The 24,571-nt window shown below is 42.3% G+C and overlaps 1 protein-coding gene across 3 annotated transcripts in view; it reads right to left on the bottom strand.

Annotated features, from left to right (window-relative positions):
* golga1 (golgin A1) overlaps window positions 1-24,571 on the bottom strand; it is an 83,987-nt gene that overhangs the window by 43,658 nt on the left and 15,758 nt on the right. The window contains exons 4-7 of one of the 3 annotated variants that reach the window (XM_078426026.1): window positions 6,152-6,226; window positions 5,268-5,365; window positions 4,225-4,257; window positions 469-597 (exon numbers count right to left, since the gene is read on the bottom strand). In XM_078426026.1, coding sequence (XP_078282152.1) covers window positions 469-597; window positions 4,225-4,257; window positions 5,268-5,365; window positions 6,152-6,226 — 335 coding nt within the window. The remainder of the gene's footprint in view (window positions 1-468; window positions 598-4,224; window positions 4,258-5,267; window positions 5,366-6,151; window positions 6,227-24,571) is intronic. The other 2 variants (XM_078426028.1, XM_078426027.1) reach the window with 2 other exon arrangements.

Here is a 24,571-nt window from a genome sequence, read left to right as displayed (position 1 = left end):
TTCTGATTGGGACGTTGGGGAGATGATGTGGTCAGGACTCATAAGTTCTAAATAGCGGAAAGTTGGTGATTGTTCAGGCCTACACTTTTAGCGAATCACAGATCCACATGCACATGGGTAAAGTGACAGATCACAAAGTTATAGTTAAAGGTTAAGACGTCAATGGTAAAAACAGCTATCTTTCTCACTGAAATCTGAAAGAGCAGAAAGTTAGATGCAAATGAATTGCTGCACTTTGAGGGATGAGTCTCCACGGGCCCGTGGGCTATACTTTGAACACTGCTAACCAGGTAGCAATATCAACCAATGCAGCACTCAAAACATCCCACCACCTGTTAAAATCTGGTTTGAATGGTGAAATTACTTATTCCAAATGACTGTCTGCTTCCAAGTCCTATCAGTACAACGCAAGTCCACCGTGAAATCTTCTAAAAAATGGAAGTTTGCAAGAATATTTATTTCATATACCATATGTTTGACTTTGGCAAGTTCCTGCTGCTGAAATCCATCCAGTTCATCCTGTTCATCTCGTTTCTGAAACAGATTAAAATTCTCATTCTTCATCTGCTTCAGCTGGTTCTCAAATGTTGTCTTCTCCTAAGAAATTTATTAAACAAAAAAATATATTAAAAAATATATGAATGCTGTTTTATGCATGCAATTATAAATAAAAAGGTCAACGCCATCAGACAATCCTAAAAGCCATTTTTTACAAAGGCCGTGCATGGATTGGATGATATCAGGATGGGTGTCAACAGGGCAGCACAGTGGCACAACTAATTGAGCCACCGTCTCACAGCCCCAGAGACCCTCCTGACTTCAGGTGCGGTCTGCGTGGACAGCACGAGTCTCCTCCATGTTTTCTCCTACATGCCAAAGACATGGGTTAGTAGGTTAATGGCCGACCACAAATAGGTTACAATACCTAGTGAGTAGCAGAATCTGGGGGGGAGTTGATGAGAATGTGGGATAAATGTAGGATTGGTGTAAATGGGTGGCTGATAGTCAGCACCAGACTCAGTGGACCGAGGGACATCTTTCTTTCCTGTATCTCTCTATCTGATGGGCCTATGATCTTTTGATGTACAAACCCTAAAGAAGATCCTATTCTAATCAGATATGACCTGCATATTTCTCTCTGGTATCCTCTGTTGCACAGTTATCTCCTAACTGCAGTGATGATCCATCAGTTGGATCATTACCTTACTTTAGCACAACTGAATTGTCATATAATCATGTATTTGAATGATCTGGGCTTTGCCAGATATTCATCTAAAAGATATCCCGCAAAGGTGCCAACAGGTATATCGCTCAGTATTCACAATCAAAGTGACCTATCTATAAAGTAGGGTTGATGGTTCAGATAAAGTGTTAAAATTAGCCTTTTAACCCATATATCTCCTGTTGAAAACTGTACATACAGATATGTGTACCTCAGAGGGCAACAGATTTGGGTATAATAATTCCATAGTAGCACTGCATGATAACACTCAGTCTCGTGAAGGATAACAGCTGCACACGCCAGGACTAGGCCCCAGCACGCCATCAGGTGAGAATTTCCTGCCAGAACATAACGCTCAATATATCTCCAATTCGTGAAAATTAATGGATGCTGCTGAGAGTTGGCAATTTTACGTCCTTCCAGTCTCGTCGTTCACATTCCCAGATTTCCTCTCTCCTTTTAGTTTAGTTTAGTTCAGAGATACAGCGCGGAAACAGGCTCTTCGACCCACCGAATACACGCCGACCAGCGATCTCCACACACTTACACTACACCACGCACACTAGGTTCAATTTACAATTTTATCAAAGCCAATTAACCCAAACCTGTACGTTTTTGGAATGTGGGAGGACACCGGAGTACCCGGGGAAAACCCAAGCAGGTCCCGGGGAGAACATACAAACTCCTTACAGACAGCATTTGTAGTCAGGATTGAACCCTGGTCTCTGGCGCTGTATTGCAGCAACTCTACTGGTGTGCCACCATGCCATTCTCATAGGTTCAGAAGTGATAGGAGCAGAATTAGGCCATTTGGCCCATCAAGTCTTCTCTGCCATTCAATCATGACTGATCTATCTCTCCATCCTAACCCCATTCAGCTGTCTTCTCCCCATAGCCCCTGACACCTCTTTTGGTAATTTCAGATGTAGAGTCATGGAGTCATACAGAACTGTAACAGGGCCATCAGCACAACTCGTCTATGCCGACCAAGATGCTCCATCTAAGCTAGTCCCATTTGCCTGCGTTTGGACAATATCCCTCTAAACCTGTCCAAATGTCTTTTAAATGCTGATATAGTATCTGCCTCAACCACTTCCTCTGGCAGATCATTCCATACACCCACCACCCTCCGAGTGAAAATGTTTCACCTCAGGTTTGTATTAAATCTTGTCACTCTCACCTTAAACATGTGTTCTCTTGATTTTGATTCCCCCCATGGGTAAAAGACCCTGTGCATTCATCCCATCAATTTCTTCATGATTTTATAGACCTCCATAAGCTCAGCCTCCTGCTCTCCAAGGAATAAAGTCGCAGCCTGCCCAACCTCTCCCGAAAGCCCAGCCCCTCAAGTCCTCGTAAGACATCCTTCCTGCTGACCAAAACTGAATACAGTATTGCAGGTGTAGTCTCACCAACGCCTTATACAACTGTTACATTATGTCTCAACTTCTATACTCAATACCCTGACTGATGAAGGCCAATGTACCAAAAGCGTTTTTGACCACACTATCTACCTGTGATGCCACTTTCAGGGAAGTATCTACCTGTATTCCTAGATCCCTCTGCTTTATAATGCTTCCCAGGGCCGACCATTGAATGTGAAGGTTCTGCCCTGGTTCGATTACCCAAAATACAACATCTCATACATCTGCTTTAAACTCCATTAACCATTCCTCAGTACACTTGCCCAGTTGATCAAGAGCCTGTGGTAGTTTTTGACATCCATCTTCACTAACTATGATACTCGCTGTTAGGGCCTGTACTCGCTGGAGTTGAGAATAATGAGGGGGGATCGCATTGAAATCTACCAGATAATGAAAGGCCTAGATAGAGTGGACGTAAAAAGGATATTTCCAGCAATGGAAGAATCTAGAATCAGAGGGCACAGGCTCAGCATAAAAAGATGTACCTTTAGAAAGGAGATAAGGAGGAATTTCTTTAGCTAGAGTGTGGTGAATCTGTGGAATTCATTGCCACAAGGCTGTGGAGGTCAAGATATTGGGTATTTTTCAGATTGATAGATTCTTGATGAGGTGGGCGTCAAAGCCTATGGGAAGAAGGAGGTTGAGAGAGAAAAATAGATCAGCCATGATTGAATGGCAGAGTAAACTCGATGGGCTGAATGTCCTAATTCTGCCCCTATGTCTTATGGTCTTATTTACCACCCACTTTGGTGTCATCTGTAAAGTTACTAATCATGCCTTGTGCATTCTCTTCCAAATCATTGATATAAACCACAAAACAGCAAAGGGCCCAGCACCCATCCCTGAGGACACCACTCATAACAGGCCTCCAGTTTGGTTGCTCTCTCTGGATCTCATCTAACCTTCCAGAGCAGCCTACCACGCGGAATCAAAGGCTTCATCTGTCTTCTCCTATTTATACCTCCCTCAACTTAGATTTTGTTATTCACCTGCTTCCACCGCCATGATGTCTGACATTCATTCTCCTCTCCACTCTATCACCGACTTTCCACTTTGTTCCCTTTTCCCCTTCCCCTTCTCTGCAACTTAAAATTGTTTTATCTATTTTCCCTGTTCTGATGAAAAGGCAAGTGAAAAGGCCACAGCATGTCACTTCTCCCACTAACAAACATAACTTAACTGCTCATTCAAACATTGAGAGAGGAACCTGCTGAGCATAAAGTGAATGCCCACTATTTCCTGATAGATGCTGACAACCGATCCTAGCTTGCCACAAAAACATCAAATCTTAAACATAAGAGACACAATAATAAGCTGGAGTAACTCAGCGGGTCAGCCAGCATCTCTGGAGAAAAAGAATAGATAATGTTTCAGGTCGAGACCCTTCTTCAGACTCGATGCTGTCTGACCCGCTGAGTTACCCCAGCTATTTGTGTCTATCTTCAGTTTAAACCAGGGTCTGCAATTCCTTCCTACAAATCGAAAACATTACAGTTTCAACCAGTTATGTTATCATTTTAATTTAATTGGACATTTCATAACAAAGATAAAACTAAAAAGTTTGGGAAAATCCATTACCTTTTCAAGGGTTGAAAATTTCACCATCCATTCCTGAAAATAAAAATGACAAGTATTTTATTTCCAAATGAAAACTTTAGACTTTGCAGATACAGCATGGAAACAGACCATTTGGCCCACCAAGTCGGCACCGATCACCCCGTACACTAACACTACAATTTATAATTTACAGAAGCCAATTAACTTACCATCTTGCATGTCTTTGGAGTATGGGAGACACCATACAGACAGCACCCTGGGTTAGGTTCGAACCTGTAGGCAGCAGCTTTGTGCCACTGTGCCATCCTTTAAGGATAGTCCAAGGGTCTCCAATGAGGTACATGGTAGTTCTGCACCATGTTCTCATCCCACTTTTTCATCCACTCCTCAACACACCAGGGGTAATTTACAGAAGCCAGTTAACCTACAAACCCACACATCTTTGGGATGTGGGAGAAAACCAGAACTCCTGGAGGAAACCCACGTGGTCAAAGGGAGAACATACTAATTCCACACAGACAGCACCCAGGTCTCTGGTGCTGTGAGGCAGAGGCTCTAACAGATGCGCCTGTGTGCTGCCCTGTTCAAAAGAAAACTCAAGACTTAAAATTAATTAAAAAATTTAAAGGAATCTCCTGATTGTCATGAACATGGTCACCTAGACATTTCTTCTTTGGCTCCTGCAAGCAATTTAAAGATAGAATGCATATTTATTGTCATTCCATGGTGCATGAAAGCACAGATTGGCCACAGTCCCAATATCACCACTGAAAGTAGATAGCTTGCTGGAGCGATGGCAGAGTTAAAAAGATATATTTGTTTAGAATACTTATCAAGCCTCTGATGTTTTGTTAAAAGATCAAAGAAGTTGATGCACTTTCAGATGTACAATGAGATGTTGCTCAGTGAGAAGGTTAAAGTGATGCACTAAGAAAATTCCCTTTTGACAGGAAAGTAGAATTATTCATCGTGTTATTGTTATATTGTTAGAGTAGCCTAAAATACACCCACTGTGGCCACATGCATAAGGCTGATTGGAATTTGCAATATTAAAATTAAGTTACCTGATCCTTCTTTTCCAAGGCCAGATCCATTGTCTCTGCCATTTTAGCTCTGTTGGCATGATATGCCTCATTCTGTTCCTGTAGCTTCCTCATTGAGGCTATTTGAAATACAAAATATTCCATATTACCACCAGGCAGTAAAACAAAATTGCACTTAGCATAGAATGTATTTTGAAATGAACTACTTACTTGAAAGCAATTAAAATTGAGCAACATATTTTCTATGCAAAGCACAGTCAAAATCCATTAATCCAGCATTCTCACAACTTTGGTGATGCTGAATTAACCAATTTTCCAGTCTATCTGATATCTTTTCATTAATACTTCAACATGCTTTTAATTCATATTTTAAAACAATATTATGTTTGTTAACTGTTAAGTTTTAAGAAAGTGTGGAAAATGCAGTTCCAGAGAGTGATCAGAGAACAAGAGAAGTGGGACCCAGGGGAGTAGAAAGGGAGCAGGGAACCAGGGGAATAGAAGGGAGTGTGGGAACTGGAGCCCAGGGGAGTAGGAAGGGAGCAGAGAACCAGGGGAATAGGAGAAGGGAGTGTGGGAACTGGAGCCCAGGGGAGTAGGAAGGGAGAGCAGGAATCAGGGTCCTGATGAGTGGAAATTGCAAACATCACCTGCTAAGCCGATGCCAAACCACCATGATCAGAATGGTCAGATAAGCAGATTATCAAAGTTTTACTACATTTTGCAAATGTTCTTCCAGTTTTGTACAATGAAACTGTTTTTATAGTATTTAAAGACACATAAAAAAGTAATTTCTAAATGTTTTCACTTTATTTTATCACTCATGGTAGAAAGAAACAGATTAGCATGCGAAAAATTATGCAATTGAATAAATCACACAGAAACAATAAATGTAATGTACGTACAATCCTGATGTTTCTCTAAGGCAATTTCAAGCTTCTCTTTCGTCTTCTGCAAATTTCGCAGCTGCTCGGCATAATCTTGTGTGAGGGGAGAAGGGACGCAGGCCAGGAGATCAAAACAAGCAAACAAAGAAAACAAAAACACAGGATATTCATGAGTGGAGGGCAGAAATGATTTTCTCCAACAGAAAATCATTGCTGTTAAGGAGAAGATGTCTTTTGATGGCCTCCCCTTAACATGTTAATGGTAAACAGAAAGATTAACTTTCCAATTAACAAACACAGCATACCAGGGAAAGTAAATGTTTGAACATATGTTGGAGCCTGCTGGGTTTACAAAGTTAAATGGAGCGGAAACAATTGCATGACTGGAAGAAACACACTGACTGTAATCTGTGTAACATCTTGCTTCAGAGTTTTATACCAGTAGTCATTGTTTGAACTTGTAATACTGTATTAAACCTTCAGAAAACATGGTAAATTTGAAATGGATTTAGACAGATATGACAAAATCCTCACAACAGTGGATTAAAATATTTTTTTCTTCTATCTATCCATCAGAAACCACATTTCTGTCTGAAGGAGAATCCCGAACCAAAACATCACCTATCCATGTTCTCCAGCGCAATCAGTCTAAAGAAGGGTCCCAATCCGAAACATCACCTTTCGATGTTCTCCAGAGATGCTGCCTGACCCACTGAGCTACTCCAGCACTTTGTGTCTTTTTTTGTAAACCAGCATCTGCCGCTCCTAGTTTCTACTTCTAGAAACCATATTTCAGTCTGCAGCCTCCAGACAAGTTATTCCAGAACAGACACAACACACGCATCTGCCCCACAAAGTCGAAAACTGTCAGGGGTGTGCCCTGTCCACAAAAACAGAGCGAATTCCATCTGTCCACTCTCAACCATTACCAAAGTGATTGAGGGTGTCACTGACAGAACCACTGAGCTCCAGACCTCATTGTAACCTGGGTCAATGGAGTCAAAAGAGAAGAGGTGAGTGTAACTGCTCTTGATATCATGGCAACACCTGAACAAGTCAATAGAAATCCATGTCGCACATGCTCATTCGTTTGCACATGTCTGGAGCAAAGATTACTTGATAATTTTCGGTCCAAACCTGAATATCGCCCATGTCTTGCTGTACGGGATACCTCTTTGCGTGAGGCATTGCAGTTGGAGCTGAGCATCACTATCTTTGTTGGAAGGTTAGCCACTGACGACACACCTGAACACTGTTGACCTAGGATTCTGCTTCAATGTTCTGGGGCTAGATTATTCTTCAACAATCACTACCATCATCCTTTGTGCCACATATAATTCCAACCACTACCGCCTCCCTCCCATACACCCATTTATGAAGAGGAATCGTGCGGTGTGGTGGTGCAGATGTAGAGTTGCTGCGGCAGAGACCCGAGGTCGATCCTGACTATGGGTGCTGTCTGTACGTAGTTTGTACGTTCTCCCCATGACCACGTGGGTTTTCCCCGGGTGCTTCGGTGTCCGCCCACACTCTAAAGATGTACAGGTTTGTAGGTTAATTGACTTTGGTAAAAATTGTAAATATCCCTCGTGTGTAGTGTGTGCTAGTGTAACGGGGATCGTTGGTCAGTGCGGACTCGGTGGACCAAAGGGCCTGTATCTGCGCTGTGTCTCTAAGCTAAATTAAACTAATCTAGCCGAGATAACCTTGCCTCCCTTTCGAGCAACTTAATGGTTGTAATAATCTTACTGCTTTTTCAATTACTAGACAAGATGTATCTTTTTAAAAGGGTGAGTTGAATGGTTACAAAGCACTTGTACAAGACAATACAAAGCACTTGAAGAAAGCTCATTCACAAAGACCTTCTTCAGCATCAGCGCCCAGAGTTGGGAGCATTGGCACAGTTTGCCGAGTAGGCCCTGCACACAACCAGTGCCGGGTTCTTCATTGCTCTGCACTTCCAACTTCCGCTATTATGTTTGCCTCAACCTCTATCTCTGGCAGCACATTCCAAGCATTCATATTTTTATTTTTTTCATATTTCAGATAAAGCGCGGAAACAGGCCTTTTCGACCCACCAAGTCCGCGCCGCCCAGCGATCCCCGCACACTAACACTATTAACACTATCCTACACACACTAGGGACAATTTTTACATTTACCCAGTCAATTAACCTACATATCTGTATGTCTTTGGAGTGTGGGAGGAAACCGAAGATCTCGGAGAAAACCCACGCAGGCCACGGGGAGAACGTACAAACTCCTTACAGTACAGCACCCGTAGTCAGGATCGAACCCGAGTCTCCGGCGCTGCATTCGCTGTAAAGCAGCAACTCTACCGCTGCGCTACCCTGTGTAAAGCTTGCCTGCACATCTCCTTTAAACTTTGCCCTTCTCACCTTAAAGCTATGCCCTCTAGTACTTGATTTTTCCATCGTGAGAAAAAGGTTCTGACTGTCTACCCTATCTATGCCTCTCATAATTCTATATACTGCCATCAGGTCTCCCCTCATCCTACGATGTTTCAGGGAAAACAATCCAAGTTTGTCCAACTAAGGAGCCGATACCCCCTAATGCAGGCAACTCTTGTAAACCTCCTCTGCACTCCTTCCAAAGCCTCTACATTCTTCCTGTACTGAGGCAACTGGAGCTGCATGCAATACTCCAAATGGGGCCTAACCAAAGTCCTATAAAACTGCATCGTGACTTCCTGACTCTCATGCTCAATGGCTCAACTTATGAAAGCAAGCATATCCTATGTCTTTTTCACCGCTTTATCAGCTTATGATGCCACTTTCAGGGAGTGATAGACTTGGACCCCAAGATCCATCTGTATATGAATGCTGTTAAGGGTTGTTCTGCCCCAGGCTTTTGAGTTCTTTTAGCACTGTTTTACCGACCCTAGTGGTGATTTGTTTGATCAGGAAGTGGGTCTCTTGTGACCTCTTGTGACCTCAAAGCGTGACCTCAAAGCAACCATTTTCTCCTCAGGCAGTCCAAGAAGCAGACTTGTATATCTGCTGCCATCCTTTCCTTTAAGCTTGTGAAAGCATCATCTGTAAGTTTCTGTGTTATGTAACTCTATATTCTAATTGTATTTGGTGATATTTGTGAGGAGAACGCCTTTTGGCAACTTTGTAAGATTTATGCTGTAATTGCTGAAATGTTACATGTGCCTGGATGGTGTGGAGCCGAAATGGGTTGAAACAGAAAGTAGGCCGTTCTGAAAACTACGCTGTATTTAAAGTGCATTATTGTAATTTAATATACATTTATAGTAATAATTCAGACATTTTTGGGTTATTTAAAATTCATGTAGTATGTAGCAGCAAGCCATAGCTACCTTGTCATTACACTTGTTCTAACACTATTGAATCGCTTATGTATTTTGTTGTGTTATTCTACAGTTTCATTCTTGATTCATGAATGCACCTACAACGGCATCTTATTAAAAGGCACAACTAAGATGATCCCTGACTCTGATGCATTTATTGGACGGAGTTTGGCTGGCTGTTAAATTGTGTCGCCACATAATGAGAACAGTACAAGGGTCATGCCATTAATTGCATATTTTCCCTTTACATTTGACCTCCCAAAATGCAAAGCCTCATACTTGTTCCAATTAAACATAATTTTAATATAATTGGGTCAGATTCACCAGAACAAACTTGTCTAACAAAGTTGCTGAGGAAGCCTGTGCCAGCTAGCCAACACAAAATCTTTCTACATGTGAAGTCCCATGCGTGGCTGTCAAATGCTGCTGCATGCTATAGAACTGCTCGTATTTATCATCGACGACTCTATGTTACAACATTTCTGTGGTAACACATTGACGATATTAATTCAGAAATACAAAAGCAAGTTATCAAATATCCAAATCAACAAATGAGCACTGAGCCACTACAGCTGCTTCACTGCCACAGCAGATTGGCAGAGCGACAGATTCATGTGAAGAGAAACACACTGAACTCTTTACATTGGTTGGAATCCAACTGAGCAAGTTCAATAGAGCTATTAAGCAAAAACCCATCTGGGAACATGAGAACTCAGACTGTTGTAGTGCTGGAGGAGGCTACAGTGAGGGGGTGAGTCAAGGACATGCAGAGATTTGAACACAAGGATGAAAGTACTCAATACAAGTTTTTGTAAGATCAGGAGCCAACTACAGTGAGCGTACATATGACGTGTGAACAACACATCTAAACAGGAGGCCACAATCCAGCCACTTGAGCTTATTCCACCATTCATTGATATTATTTTATTATTGTCACATTCATTTATTTTCATTTATTTAGATCATTTGGACTATGATGATCTGTATCTCCATTTACCCACCATGGCAACATAATCATTAATAACAAAAATCTATGCTGGGATTTTTAATCGACCCCCTAAATAGCCTTTTTGGCGTGCTGCAGTTTTTCATAATGGTATATGCAAACAAATCCTTTCTGACTGCACCCGAATGGTCTTGTATTGAACAGCAGAGCTAATAACCACTTTAAATGCAAATATGCATCATACTCTTGCACAGAGTAGCTGAATGAATTTACTACTAACTTTCAAGTAGAATACAAAAAAAATTAACCCAAGTATCATAAAGTTCAAACATACAAAATCCATATAATAAACATTCATGGTGTTGAAATGCTATTTTCTATACATGAAGTTAGGAATCTGGCTGGGAGCAGAAATTGAGACGCCCAAATACAAAACTCACTAAGTTCTTGTGGACACTCCATCAATAGGTTCAAAATGCAAAGGGTAGAGGTTATGAGATAGCGAGACAGAACTCTGCCGAGACTCATGGAGCAACATCATTCAGATCTGAAGGTATTTTTACACTCAGAGCAATGGAACCTTTTGAGCACTCTTTCAAAATGTTGTTGAGATTGGGTCAACCGATAAATCTCAGAGCCGTGAATGGCAGATTCCTTTGCTGTTTGTTAAACCAGGAAAGTTGAAACAAAGTCGCAAGAAGGGTCTCGACCCGAAATGTCACCCATTCTTTCTCTCCAGAGACGCTGCCTGTCCCGCTGAGTTACTCCAGCATTTTGTGTCTACCTTCAAGTTGAAACAATTGTTTTGTCCTCTTTCGTAATTCATAAACTTCAAATAATCCAAAGCTCTGGTGGGTCTTCTTCTTATCGAGTCCATGTCACAAGATTAGAAATTGTTCAGCCAGAGCTGAACACACTTCTCGGCATCTGCAAACAATGGGGTCTTGCGCTTCTTGTGCGTAGTGGTGGAAAGATTGGTGAATTTGCACCACCTGCCTTTTGCACATGATGCCCTTGCTCACTGTCACTGGCTACTCATTTGACAAAACCTTAAATATAAAATTCTCATCTTAGTGTTCAAATCCTTCCATGGTCCCTTCTAGCACTACAATACTTTGACTTGTCACGTTCCTCCAATTCTGCCATCTCACACATCACTGGTTTCTAACAACCTACTAATAACGGTTTCAATAATCTGGGCCTTAAGCTCTAGAATCCCCAGAATAAGATGCATTTTTACAATTTTTATCCATCAATTAAGGCTCTCCTTAAAATCTACCCCTGAACATTCTGCGCATATTTCTTTGCAACTCAGGATCATATTTGTTTGATAACAAGTCCTGTGAAGGGTCCTGGCAAATTCTACTGTTGTGGCCACGTTTGCTATTCTGCTGGATCATCTAACCTGCTGCTCAGCAGGCAGTGCCATAACGTGCCTTTGTCCAGGTTGGTGGCCATCAGTAATCAGTTAGCCGTAATTTTCTGACCCATTGGCAATGGGTGTCCACCACCACAAATTAAATCAAATCCAGCAAATTTCTGAAGGGTCTCGACCCGAAACATCACCTATTCCTTTTCTGCAGAGATGCTGCCTGACCTGCTGAGCTACTCCAGCATTTTGTCCGTCTTCGGTTTAAACCAGCATCTGCAGTTCCTTCCTGCACATCCAACAAGTTTAATATACTCATGTGATGTCAAGAAGGGCCAAAAGCACTCGATAAAGGCTTTGCGAACAGATGGCAGTCCAACTGCAACCCAGAACTAGCTGCACCTCTAGCCAAGCTAGTCCAGTGTAGTTACAACACTGGCACCTATGTGACAGTGACAATGTAGAAATTTGCCAGGTAGGCCCTATTGACCAAAAGCAGCACAAATCCCGTCTGGATGATTACCACTCAGTATACCCTCACGCATCAGCAAACTGATGTTCAATATGTGTTTTGCCAGGACTAATGGGCTTCACACCTCATCACAGCCTTGGTTCAACCGAATAGCAAAGAACTACATTTCTGAGGCGAGACAAGAGTGACATCCTGACATTCAGGCAACATTTGACCATGTGTGGCATTACTTGGCAAAACTGAAGTCAAAGTTCATCAAGGGAAAGAGCTGCAGTGCTGAAGTCGCATCTTGCCCAAAGGAAGATGGTATGGTTTTCAGAAAAAACAATGTTAAAAGTTAGGAATCTTGCTGATGATTACAAAATGTTCAATTTCGTTCATAACTCAGTAACAAAACCAACAACACTATATTCAAGTATTGGCTCTTAAGTGGCAAGTAATATTCGTATTACAGAAGTGCCTGGTAATGACTATTTCCAACAAAAGAGTCTAACCACTTATCCTTGACATTCAGTGCCATTGCCATCACCGATTGTCACCACTGACCAGAAATCAAATAAATCAACTACATAATAATGTGTAAAACAAAGTTAGAAGCTGGGAATCCTGCAGAAAGTAACTCACATTCTGATACCTCAAAAGCTTTACCCCACCTGCCTCAATGAGCACAGTGCCAATATCTCTTAGAACAAAGTAACCATCTTAATTGGCATACTCAGCAATTAACCCAGAAACCCACATTCTTTGGGATGTGTGAAGAAACCCATGCGGTCACAGAGAAAACGTGCAAACTCCACACTGACAGCACCCAAGATCAGGATCGAAGGTCTCTGGCGCTGTGATGCAGCAGCTCTTCCAACTGTGCATTGTGCTGCCCACTTTTAATTCCTGCTGCATCGACCATTTGAAATAGATTTGTTCCTGATTTAGTTTATTTTTAAGATGGCTGTTCCATTAAATCTCTTTTCGGTTCTAATGAAAAGGTCTATTTGTTCCAAAAAAAATCCCCTCATGGGTTAAAGCTCTGATTCTTCGTATTATTATTATTAATAAAACTCTCTATTCCATGACATTGCTTGTAAAGTAACCAAACAAATAAACAATTACATAAATTATACTTGACTCATTTAAAAATAGGTGTATTCTTGTCATTGTGATTCGAAAGGAGGAATAAAAATTGTTTAAATTGAACTATTTTTTACCAAGAGTGCAACAATAACTAGTAATCGATCACTGCATGCTTGAGCTGTAGAATTACCTAAATTACCTAAATTGAGCTGTAGAATTACCTAAATTACCTAGACCCTTGTGGCTAAAGGGATCAGGGGGTATGGAGAGAAGGCAGGTATAGGATACTGAGTTGGATGATCAGCCATGATCATATTGAATGGCGGTGCAGGTTCGAAGGGCCGAATGGCCTACTCCTGCACCTATTTTCTATTTTCTATAATGTGACACAGTGTTATATCATCATCTTGATTTTTATTATAATAATACCAACTACATTTTTTTTAATGTGTAGCTGATCACTGTGCTGACCAATTATTCAGCTCACTTACTACCAAGTGATAGATAAAACAGTCTTACTGTATTACAACTATAATTTGAATGAATGAATAAGTTTATTGGCCAAGTATGCATATACAAGGAATATGTCTTGGTCAGAGAAAGTTTAAGAAAAAGTGAGCATTCTCCCCTAAACTGGATAATCTTACTTGCTCAGTTTAATCTGATAGCAAATTGGCATTGAAAGAACACTTAGAAACCTGAGAGCAGATCAAATGATGGTACTCTGATCGAAGAAACAAAGACACCATTGAAAAAAAAGCACGTATTTGAAAAGCACATTAAATGAAATCTAGTATTAAGAATAAGAAGTTTATTCAACAATGATTATGAGAAGAGACTGGATTGATGATTCCAAGATCAGTCAGGTCTTCTGAGATTGCTACTTTGTGACAAATTAGACAGGGCTAAAGCAATTATTGGTTTTATTTCACATTAGGTCAGCACACAAAGTACCAATTGTAATGCAATTGTGTGGTTTAGATTACTCTTTCCATGTTAGCCTCCTCTGACATAACAGAACACACACCATGTAACTGCGTTGCAGCTAGTTGCCTCACAGCGCCAACAGCCCGGGTTCATAAGACATAGGAGCAGAATTAGGCCATTCAGCCCATTGAGTCCATTCTGCCATTCGATCATGGCTGAACTATTTTTACCTCTCAACCCCATTCTCCTGCCTTCTCTCCATAACCTTTGACACCCTTGCTAATCAAGAAAACATCCCAATTCTCACCTATATAGAGTTTACATGTTCTTCCTATGACCATGTTTTTTCAGGCTGGTATAATTTCTTCCTGCATCCCAAAACCATGCAGAATTTTAATTGGCCATTGTACATGTCCCCAGGTGTTTAAGGGAGTGCTAGAATCTGGGGGAATCAATGGGAGAATAAAATGGAATTCAGGTCAGACTAGAACAAATGGTTGGTTTTGAATTAGTGGCTGAAAGGCCTGTTTGGTAAACATTCTCTGTCCCTTCTTTTTTTCCCCCCAGAGCTCTTGCTACACAGGGAAAGTAATGTGCTGTTTGGTGTTGGGCTGTTGGTCAGATCAAATATCCAAAGGGCCTGTTCCTGTACTGTCTTATAATAAATTTTCATCTAGATTTATTCCATTTTACATTGAAGATCATATTTTTGTTTACTTGTTGCTTTGATTGAAAGGAACTTGCAGAATCAAGTTATTTCTGTCACCATTTCCAAACTGCCATTCCTGTCAAAAGTCCTTGAAAAGGCAATTCTAAACCAATTAGTGCCCTACCTGCACCAATACACCATCCTGGAAAGTTTCCAGTCAGGTTTCAGAGCCCACCACAGCACAGAGTCTGCCTTGTTGAAGGTACACAACGACCTGCTTCTCGCCATCGACACCGACGACTGTGCAATCCTGCTCCTTCTCGACCTCAGCGCAGCGTTCGATACAGTGGACCACCATCCTTATTGACCGTCTCCGGTACGCGGTTGGCATTGATGGCACTGCCCTGAGCTGGTTCGCTTCGTACCTCAAAGATAGGAATTTCGCCATCAACATAGGCAGTTATTCCTCTGCTCCAGCTAGCCTCTCCTGCGGAGTTCCACAAGGCTCCATCCTAGGCCCCATTCTCTTCTATCTATACATGCTCCCCCTTGGCCAAATCATTCAAAGGCACGGCATTTCTTTCCACTGCTATGCCGATGACACTCAGCTTTACCTCCCCCTGAAACCCAACAACCAGTCAAATTTAAACAGCCTCTTACACTGCCTTGAGGACATAAAATGTTGGATGGCACAGAACTTCCTCCAATTAAATGAGAGCAAGTCTGAGGTCATCCTATTCGGCCCCCCCGACTCCATCAAATCGATAACAGGCAGTCTTGGAAGTCTATCCTGCCTAGTCAAACCGCATGTCAAAAACCTCGGCATGATATTTGACTCTGCATTAAAATTTGATAAGCAAGTCAACGCTGTGGTAAAAGCCAGCCTCTTCCAACTTCGAACCATAGCTAAAATCAAACCTTTCCTCCAATTCGACGACACAGAAAAAATCATTCACGCTTTCATTTCCTCCCGCCTAGACTACTGCAACTCCCTATACACTGGGATCAGCCAATCTTCCCTGTCCCGCCTGCAACTGGTCCAAAACGCCGCAGCGAGACTCCTAACGGGTACCCGTAAAAGGGACCACATCACCCCGATTCTGGCCTCTCTCCACTAGCTCCCTGTACGGTACAGAATCAACTTCAAGCTCCTCCTATTCACGTATAAAGCCCTAAATGGACATTACCCCCCCTACATCAAAAATCTTCTAACCCCCCTCTCTAACTCCAGGTCCCTCAGGTTGGCCGACTTGGGGCTACTCACTATCCCGCGGTCTAGGCTTAAGCTCAGGGGTGACTGTGATTTGCGGATGCAGCTCCTAGACTGTGGAACAGCATCCCTCTCCCCATCAGAACTGCCCCCTCCATCGACTCCTTTAAGTCCAGGCTCAAAACCTATTTCTACTCCCTAGCGTTTGAGGCTCATTGAGGAGGCGCTGTGAACTGTTTGCGTGCTACTGTATGTTTCATTTTTTTCCTTAGTACCTAATCAGATGTACAGCACTTTGGTCAACGTGGGTTGTTTTTAAATGTGCTATACAAATAAAATTGACTTGACTTGACTTGACTTGACTATAAGGCATTGCAGGCACTGCAGGGCAGAGAGTAGAAACCAATGTCAATTCACCCCACCAGCATATCAGCGCCATTGCTTTTCCTTTATCAGTGGAGCACGGCTGAATTAATTGAGTTAAAGGAATTGGTATTTCTCAATAATCGTAAAAACATAAATTATTATTTACAATAATAAAGAGGGACCCGATGGTGGGCCGCTGAGATCAAAGGGGGGGAGGTGAGTGGGGGAGTTGTCATGTGCAACAGCAGGAAGTAGATAGGACTGTTGGGTACTTTTGTAACTTTGTCCGCGCCAACACGTGACGACACTTGTGTACTGCCTAGGTTGTACGTAAAACAAAGCAATTCACTGTACCAAGGTAACCTCGGTACATGTGACAATAAAGTATCATTCATTCATTCATTCATGAAATTAGCTATCGGGCACTGTGAAGTTAAAACACTGTTTGGGAATCTGTGTGTCTCTAAATTTGATACAATTGGTGTACGTGAGAGCCAGCCATGCCAAAAGCTGGGTCGTGCGGGTTTTACCACTCAGACGGATTGCTGCGTTCCTTCAGAGGTTTGTCAAGGGATTGTCGAGTGATGCCCCTGCAGCCTTACTGTGAGGTGAATGGTGGGTTATTTGCAAGTCAGACAATCCAAAGCATTGTCCTGTTACAGCTAAAGGGCCTGTCCCACTTAAGCGATATTTTAGGCGACTGCCGGCGACTGTCAGAGTCGTAGCAGGTCACCGGAAAACCGGCGACTGGGCCTCCCCTACGACAATGTCTACGACAAGCTACAACAACCTACCACCTGGTCGATGTCAAGCTACGGCAAGCTACCGACAACCGGCGAGCCAATCGACGCGAGTAGGATGTTTATCTATGACCGCACTTACGACCACGCAGGCGACAACCTACGACAACTGAAGTCAACCTACGTCCACCCGCGACAAGCTACAACCATGTCGGCGACAAGTGAAGACAACTGAAGACAATTCACGTCATTTTGGCCTCCAGTTTTGACGCCGGGTACCTGTCGCCGGTTACGTCGGTTGACATAGGTAGTCGCCAATGGAATTCACCAAAGTCAGCAACGGCGACAACCTACGTCACCTGGCGACAACCTACGACAACAACTACGTCAGGAGATGTCAAGCTACGCTCATTGACATCAAACCCACTGTTGCCGAAATTTTTTCAACATTCTGAAAATCCAGAGGCGACCAGAAAGACACTACGACTCTTTGGAAACTACTCACAACCATACAGGCGAAACCCCGGCGACCATGTGGCGATAGTCTAGTAACCTGTAGTCGCCTAAAAAATTGCATAAGTGAGACAGGGGTTTAACTCCCCCCTCCACCCCCACCCTCTTCCCCCCCAACCCCCACCTGCTACTTTCCTCCCTCTGGCTTCGCAATCCACAACTCTTCAAACGTGTCTCACATCTGCAGTTCTTGTACATGGCCTTTTTTCCAGCCATCTGCTTATCAAAAAAACGTTGCCGGTGTCAACATATTGCCTGCCACGCTTTGTCCTGCCTCTCCCCTTTTCCAGCTTTTTTCCCCTACCCTACAATATGTCTGATAAAGGGTCTCGACATGAAACATCACCTATTCATGTTCTCCTGGATGCTGCCTGGTCTGCTGAATTACTCGGGCAATTTGTGTCCTTTTGTGAAACCCAATGGTAAAGGAAGACAATTCAAAATCTATGATTTAGAATCTCTCAAGACAGATATCTGGTACATTAATGAAATAGCAATAATGTACGGCATTATCACCGATTATTTGATGCAACACAAATAATCCCTTTTATTATACACAAGGTGCATCTTCACAATTATCTCACTGTTTTGGTGTGAATCATTTATCAGATTTCCTTCATATATAATGAACAACATGTAAAATAATCCCTGTTCTCACTTGCTTTTCACAATATCAACCATTCTCTCTATGTACAAAGCTCAGAGACAATAGTTTACCCTCGGCCATATAAAGACACGCTAATTCACTTGATCTCCAACCTATTCTTATTTATTTATCAACATGCACAACCATGACTGAAAATCTAATTTTCAAAAAAAGGGACATGTTTTGCATCTACAATATTTAGCTAAATACAAATAACACACACAGTAAATAGCATTTTAAGTTTTAAAGTACAACAGAGAACATAAGCTAAGAAGGAATATATGGCACATGCCTCTAATTTAATGTCAATTAGCATCAACAACAGAATATCCAAGATTTGCTGATCTAATTTCATTGTTTTACGGAACAGAAACAGGCCATTCGGTCCAACATGTCGACCAAGATGCCTATCTAAATTAATCTCATTTGCTGTTGTTCCGGCTACAATCCATATACTTGTCCAAAGTTTTTAAAAAAAACATTATTACTGTTCCTTCCTCTAAAATTTCCTCTGCAATTTGTTCCATACACCCACCATCCTCTATGAAAAATTTGCCCCTCAGGTCTTTATTAAATCTTTCCCCTCTCATCTTAACATATGCCCTCTAGTTTTATACTTCCCTAACCTGGGAAAAAAGACTGCATCTATCCAATCTAGTCTCCTCACAATTTTATAACCATTTATAAGGTCACCCTGCAGCCTCCCTCGCTCCAGGGAAAAATATCCCAGCCGATCCAATCTCTCCGTATAACTCAATTCCCCCCTGTCCAGGCAAAATCAACATGAATCTTTTTTGCACCCTCTCAATCCTAATTACATCCTTCCTTGTAGTATGGTGACAAGAACTGCACACAATGCCATCAGTCCACTCTCACCAAGGTTTTGTACAACTGTAATATGAAGTTCCAACTCTTGTGCTGATTGTCATGGAAAGAAATGAAGGCAAGCATGCCAAACGGCTTCTTCACCACCCTGACTACCTGCTACATTCAGGGATCCACCCTTTACCCCTAGCAATAGTCTGAAAAAGATCCCAACCTAAAATGTAATCTCTCCATTCCCTCCACAGAGGCTGTCTGACCCAATGAGTTCCTCTGGCACTTTGTGCTGCCCAGGTTTCCAGCAACCACAGTTCCTTGAGGCTCTTTTATACCCAGAGGTCTCGCTATTGTGCAACATTCCCCAGGGCCCTGCCTTTCACTGTGTATGTCCTGTCCTGATTCACCTTCCTAAGATACATTACTTCACACTTATCTGAGATAAATTTCCTAATGCAATTCCTTTGCCCTCTTTCACGATTGATCAACAATGGTCCAAAATGAATTGTCACCACCCTCATTTATGCAATGCAAATTTAAGATTTAGTAGTATAAAATTAAGCTCTAACAACAGCTTGAATATGCATTATTTGAGGGATGGCTATTTTGCAAATCTCTACATGAACATATTCTTGACATTTCTTTTGGCAAAGGCAGATAAAATAGTGGTGTTTAAGTGGCTTTCAGATAGGCACATGGATGTGCAGGAAAAGGAGGAATATGTATCATGTGCAGGCAGATGAGATGAGTTTTTTAATAAAAAGGACACACATTGCTGGAGCAACTCAGTGGGTCAGGCAGCATCTCTGGAGAACATAGACAGTTGACATTTCGGGTTGGGACTCTTCTTCAGACTAGATAAGATTAATTTGGCATTACATTCGGCAGAGACATTGCAGGCTGAAGGGGCTGTGACTGTGCTGTATAGCTCTATGTAAAACAAGGTACCTCAAGTTAAAATCAATGCTTTTAATGTATTTTGCAATATCTATCTTTTTTAGAATAACACCCCTCTCCATCTCCAGATTCAATTAATTACAGTGCCTTCCATAATGTTTGGGACAAAGACCCATCATTTATTTATTTGCCTCTGTATTCCACAATTTGAGATTTGTAATAGAAAAAATATCACATGTGGTTAAAGTGCACGTTGTTAAACTCCTTTGTTGCTTTAGCAGCATGTTTGGGATCATTGTCTTGCTGCAGAATCAACCACCAGCCAATGAGTTTTGAGGCATTTGTTCGAACTTGAGCAAATAGGATATGTCTATACACTTCAGAATTCATTATGCTACTACCATCAGCAGTTGTATCATCAATGAAGATAAGTGAGCCAATACCTTCAGCAGCCATACATGCCCAGGCCATAACACCTCCACCACCGTGAGGTGGTATGATGAGGTGGTATGCTTTGGATCTTGGGCAGTTCCTTGTCTCCTCTATACTTTGCTCTTGCCATCACTCTGATATAAGTTAATCTTCATCTCATCTGTCCACAAGACCTTTTTCCAGAACTGCGGTTGCTCTTTTAAGTACTTCTTGGCAAACTGTAACCTGGCCATCGTATTTTTGCAGCTAACCAGTGTAGCCTCTTGCAGTGTAGCCTCTATATTTCTGTTCATGAAGTCTTCTGCGGACAGTGGGCATTCACAAATCCACACCTGACTCCTGAAGAGTGTTTCTGATCTGTCGGACAGGTGTTTGGGAATTTTTCTTTTTATCGAGAGAATTCTTCTGTCATCAGCTGTGGAGGTCTTCCTTGGACTGCCAGTCCCTTTGCGATTATTAAGCTCACCAGTGCTCTCTTTCTTCTTAATGATGTTCCAAACAGTTGATTTTGGTAAGCCAGATGTATCTAACAGTTGTATTCTTGTATCTCAGTCTCATAATGGTTTCTTTGACTTTCATTGGCACAACTTTGGTCCTCATGTTGATAAACAGCAATAAAAGTTTCCAAAGGTGAAGGAAAGTCTGGAGGAAAGACTAGGTGCTGAGAGCTCTCCTATACCTGTATTAAGGAGGCATTTAAACACACCTGAGCAATTACAAACACCTGTGAAGCCATGTGTCCCAAACATTAGGGTGCCCTGAAATGGGAGGAATATGTATAAACACAGTTGTAATTTCTACATGGCAAAACCAAAATGTATAACAATGGCCTTCAATAATATCTGACAGTGTGCACGTTAACCACATGTGATTTTTTTCTATTACAAATCTCAAATTGTGGAGCACAGAGGCAAATAAATAAATGATGGGTCTTTGACCCAAACATTATGGAGGGCACTGTAGGTAAACTGCACCGCCAGAGACCAAGTGACGCTGAGAAAGTTTGTTGTGCTGCAAATTCACTCTTCCTCTAAATTTATCTTTTCGTGGTGAATGCGCTTCAGAGGCACAAACCTATGACTTAAACGATCACAAACCAATAACTAGTTATTAAACAAAGCAAGGTCTTATTCAAAACTATTCACATTTTTTCAAATGCATTCCAATCTACAATACCACTCTGAAGATAGCTGGCAGAAACATAAGCTTGCAAATGATATTCCATCGGCATTTATTGAACATCCACAACCCCTAGCTGCAGAGCATAATAAAATGTTCAGTATTCCACAATCACAACTGTGATCACAGTGACCAGAAATAGCAACAGGACACAATAATGTACATAAGGGGCGTGGCTGTGTTCTGCAGCTGCGGCTCACCGGCAGTCTCTCTGTCTTTTTTTTGTTTTTTGTCTATTGTCATCGTTTAATGTACGTTTTGTTCTATTTTTAACTCTGTGTATGTGGGGGGGTGGTGGGGGGGTTGGGGGAAACCTTTTTTCTAATCTCTTCCTCAACGGAGATGCGACCTTTACCGTGTCGTATCTCCGTTCGCGCTACGGCCTAACATCGTGGAGTCGGCGGCCTCCAGCTGGGATCGACCTTGAAGACTCCGGTCGCAGGGCCTGGACTTACCATCTCGGAGGTTTCGGCCGTGGGCCCTGCAGACCGCAACATCGGGAGTTCGCAGGTCCCTGGCTGGCGACCGGTTTTTGGGAGCTCCAGCCGTAGCAGCTTCGACCGCCCCGAAGCGCGAGGTACGATCGACCCGCTCGCAGGCCCTTCATCACCCTGCGTGGCTCGGCCGCAGCACTTTCCATCGCCCGGTGGGGGCTCAGGACTTTCATCGGCCTGCTCAGCTCGGCCCTGGGACTTTCCATCGCCCGGTGGGGGCTCAGGACTTTCATCGGCCTGCTCGGCTCGGCCCTGGGACTTTCCATCGCCCGGTGGGGGCTTCAAAAAGTTGGGAGCCTCGATCACCTCGTGGCACCACGGGAGAAGAATGAGGAGGAGATAAGACTTTGCCTTCCATCACAGTGAGGGTATGCCTAGAGCAATCACTGTGATGGCTGTTTGTGTAAAAATTGTATCTGTGTGTCCTGTGCTTTTTGTTGTCTACTGCCGGACCCTGACGTGAGAGGACGCTGGCGTTGTTTATTCGCCGCTTTTCCGTCAGGATAGTTTGTCTGTTTGTTTTTATGTTAATTGTTTTTGTAAAGCGCTTTGAGCACCCGATAAGGCGCTATATAAAATAAATGAATTATTATTATTATTATTATTATTATAAGAATTTATATCAACCATCTTTGGTCACATCTATTACAAAGGACAAAACAAACAGATAGCAGCAAAAAAGAAAGAATAGAAGTCCTCAACCTCTCATTGTCGCAGATTTTTCAAAAACAATGAAAACAAATCTAGAAATATTTGCTTGATTAACAAACAGTAAACATTCATGGAAAATGCTTGAAGTGGACGTTTTGTAAATTGAAAAGCCTGCACAAAATGCATCGTGGGAGTTTTAAATCAGTGTACTCCTGTGCAATGAGAGTGGCACATTACTTTATGGAGTAAAAATAGATTTGGAAATCTGGGACAAGGATTCCAAAAAATCAACGGCATGCAGCAAAACATCACAAATTAAACATCCATAACATAAAGAATTACATGGTTAATGTAATTCTCCCTGTTAAGACAATATGCTACAAGGAGGTACAGTATCAGGATTTGTTTTTTAAATTAGCTACAAATTGGGCTTGACTTTTTCAGTTTTAAATTTTGGTTCACTTTCAAGGCCAGCATTAGAGTGCTGTATCCTGTTTGACCCGACCTGCCACCAAGACTCCTAGCCTGCAGGGTCAACCTTTTTAATATCTGGAGGACCAAACATGCTGACCCTCTTCATCCAACCAGTGTCCTACCAAGCAGGGTGGGCTCAGAGAGAGGAGTAATCCCCAGGTAAAGTAAGAATACCAACAAATAATTAGAAAAAATAAGATGAAAAAGCATTTTTACCTGTACGATCAATGGGCCCATTTAAAAGAATGAGGTCATAGAGTCATACAGCGTAGAAGCTGGCCCTTCGGCCCAACTCATCCATGCTGATCAAGATGCCCCATCTAAGCTAGTCCCATTTAACTGCATTTGGCCCATTTATCCCTCTAAACCTTCCTATCCATGTCCATGTCCAAGTGTCTTTAAAACATTGTTATTGGATCTGCCTCAACTACCTCCTCAGGCACCTCATTCCGTATACGCCCCATCCTGTGAGTTTAGAACTTGTCTCTCAGGTTCCTATTAGATCTTTCCTTTTTCATCTTAAACCTGTGTCTCAAGAATCTGATTCCACCCAGGGTAAAAGACTCTGTGAATTCACGGAGAGAATGTACAAACTCCATATAGACAGCACCCGTAGTCGGGATTGAACTGCATGCGCTGTAAGGCAGCAATTCTGCCACTGCGCCTTCCCTTCAGGATTTCATATACCTCTATGTGATCACCCCTTAGCCCTAAGGTCGCTATACGTTTGCCAGCCAGTCATCAGTGAGCAGTGCATCAGGCTCCTCTCTCCAGCACAAAAAGCTTCTGCCGCTAATCTCACTGGTGAGTCCACAGACAGAGCAGGAGATCGTGGGATTCCACATTTAGCTAAACGTGCTCAAGTCCAAAATGAGCCAAATTTCAAATGGCTGGCAGCCTACAGTCCTTTATGGAACCACCATCAGCTAGATTCCTCACTTTGTTTGGCAAGTCCAGGTATTTTTAGTTATTTAAAAAAAAATCTACAGTAAAGTATACATCATAGAGTCATACACCACGGAAACAGGCCCTTCGGCCCAACTTGCCTAAGCCGACCAAGATGCCCCATATTCACTAGTCCCACCTGCCTGTGTTTGGCCCATATCCCTCGAAGCATTATTAATTAGTATGCTTATTAATTGTCATAGGTACTGACCACAGAACAATTAAATTTTTACCCACAGAGCACAACAGGCCCACAAACACAATACGCAAAGATAATACATAATAAACAAAAATACAATAAATTAATA

This window comes from Rhinoraja longicauda, chromosome 31 (assembly GCF_053455715.1).
Source record: "Rhinoraja longicauda isolate Sanriku21f chromosome 31, sRhiLon1.1, whole genome shotgun sequence".
Lineage (NCBI taxonomy): Eukaryota > Metazoa > Chordata > Chondrichthyes > Rajiformes > Arhynchobatidae > Rhinoraja > Rhinoraja longicauda.
This window is presented reverse-complemented; position numbering and strand designations above follow the sequence as displayed.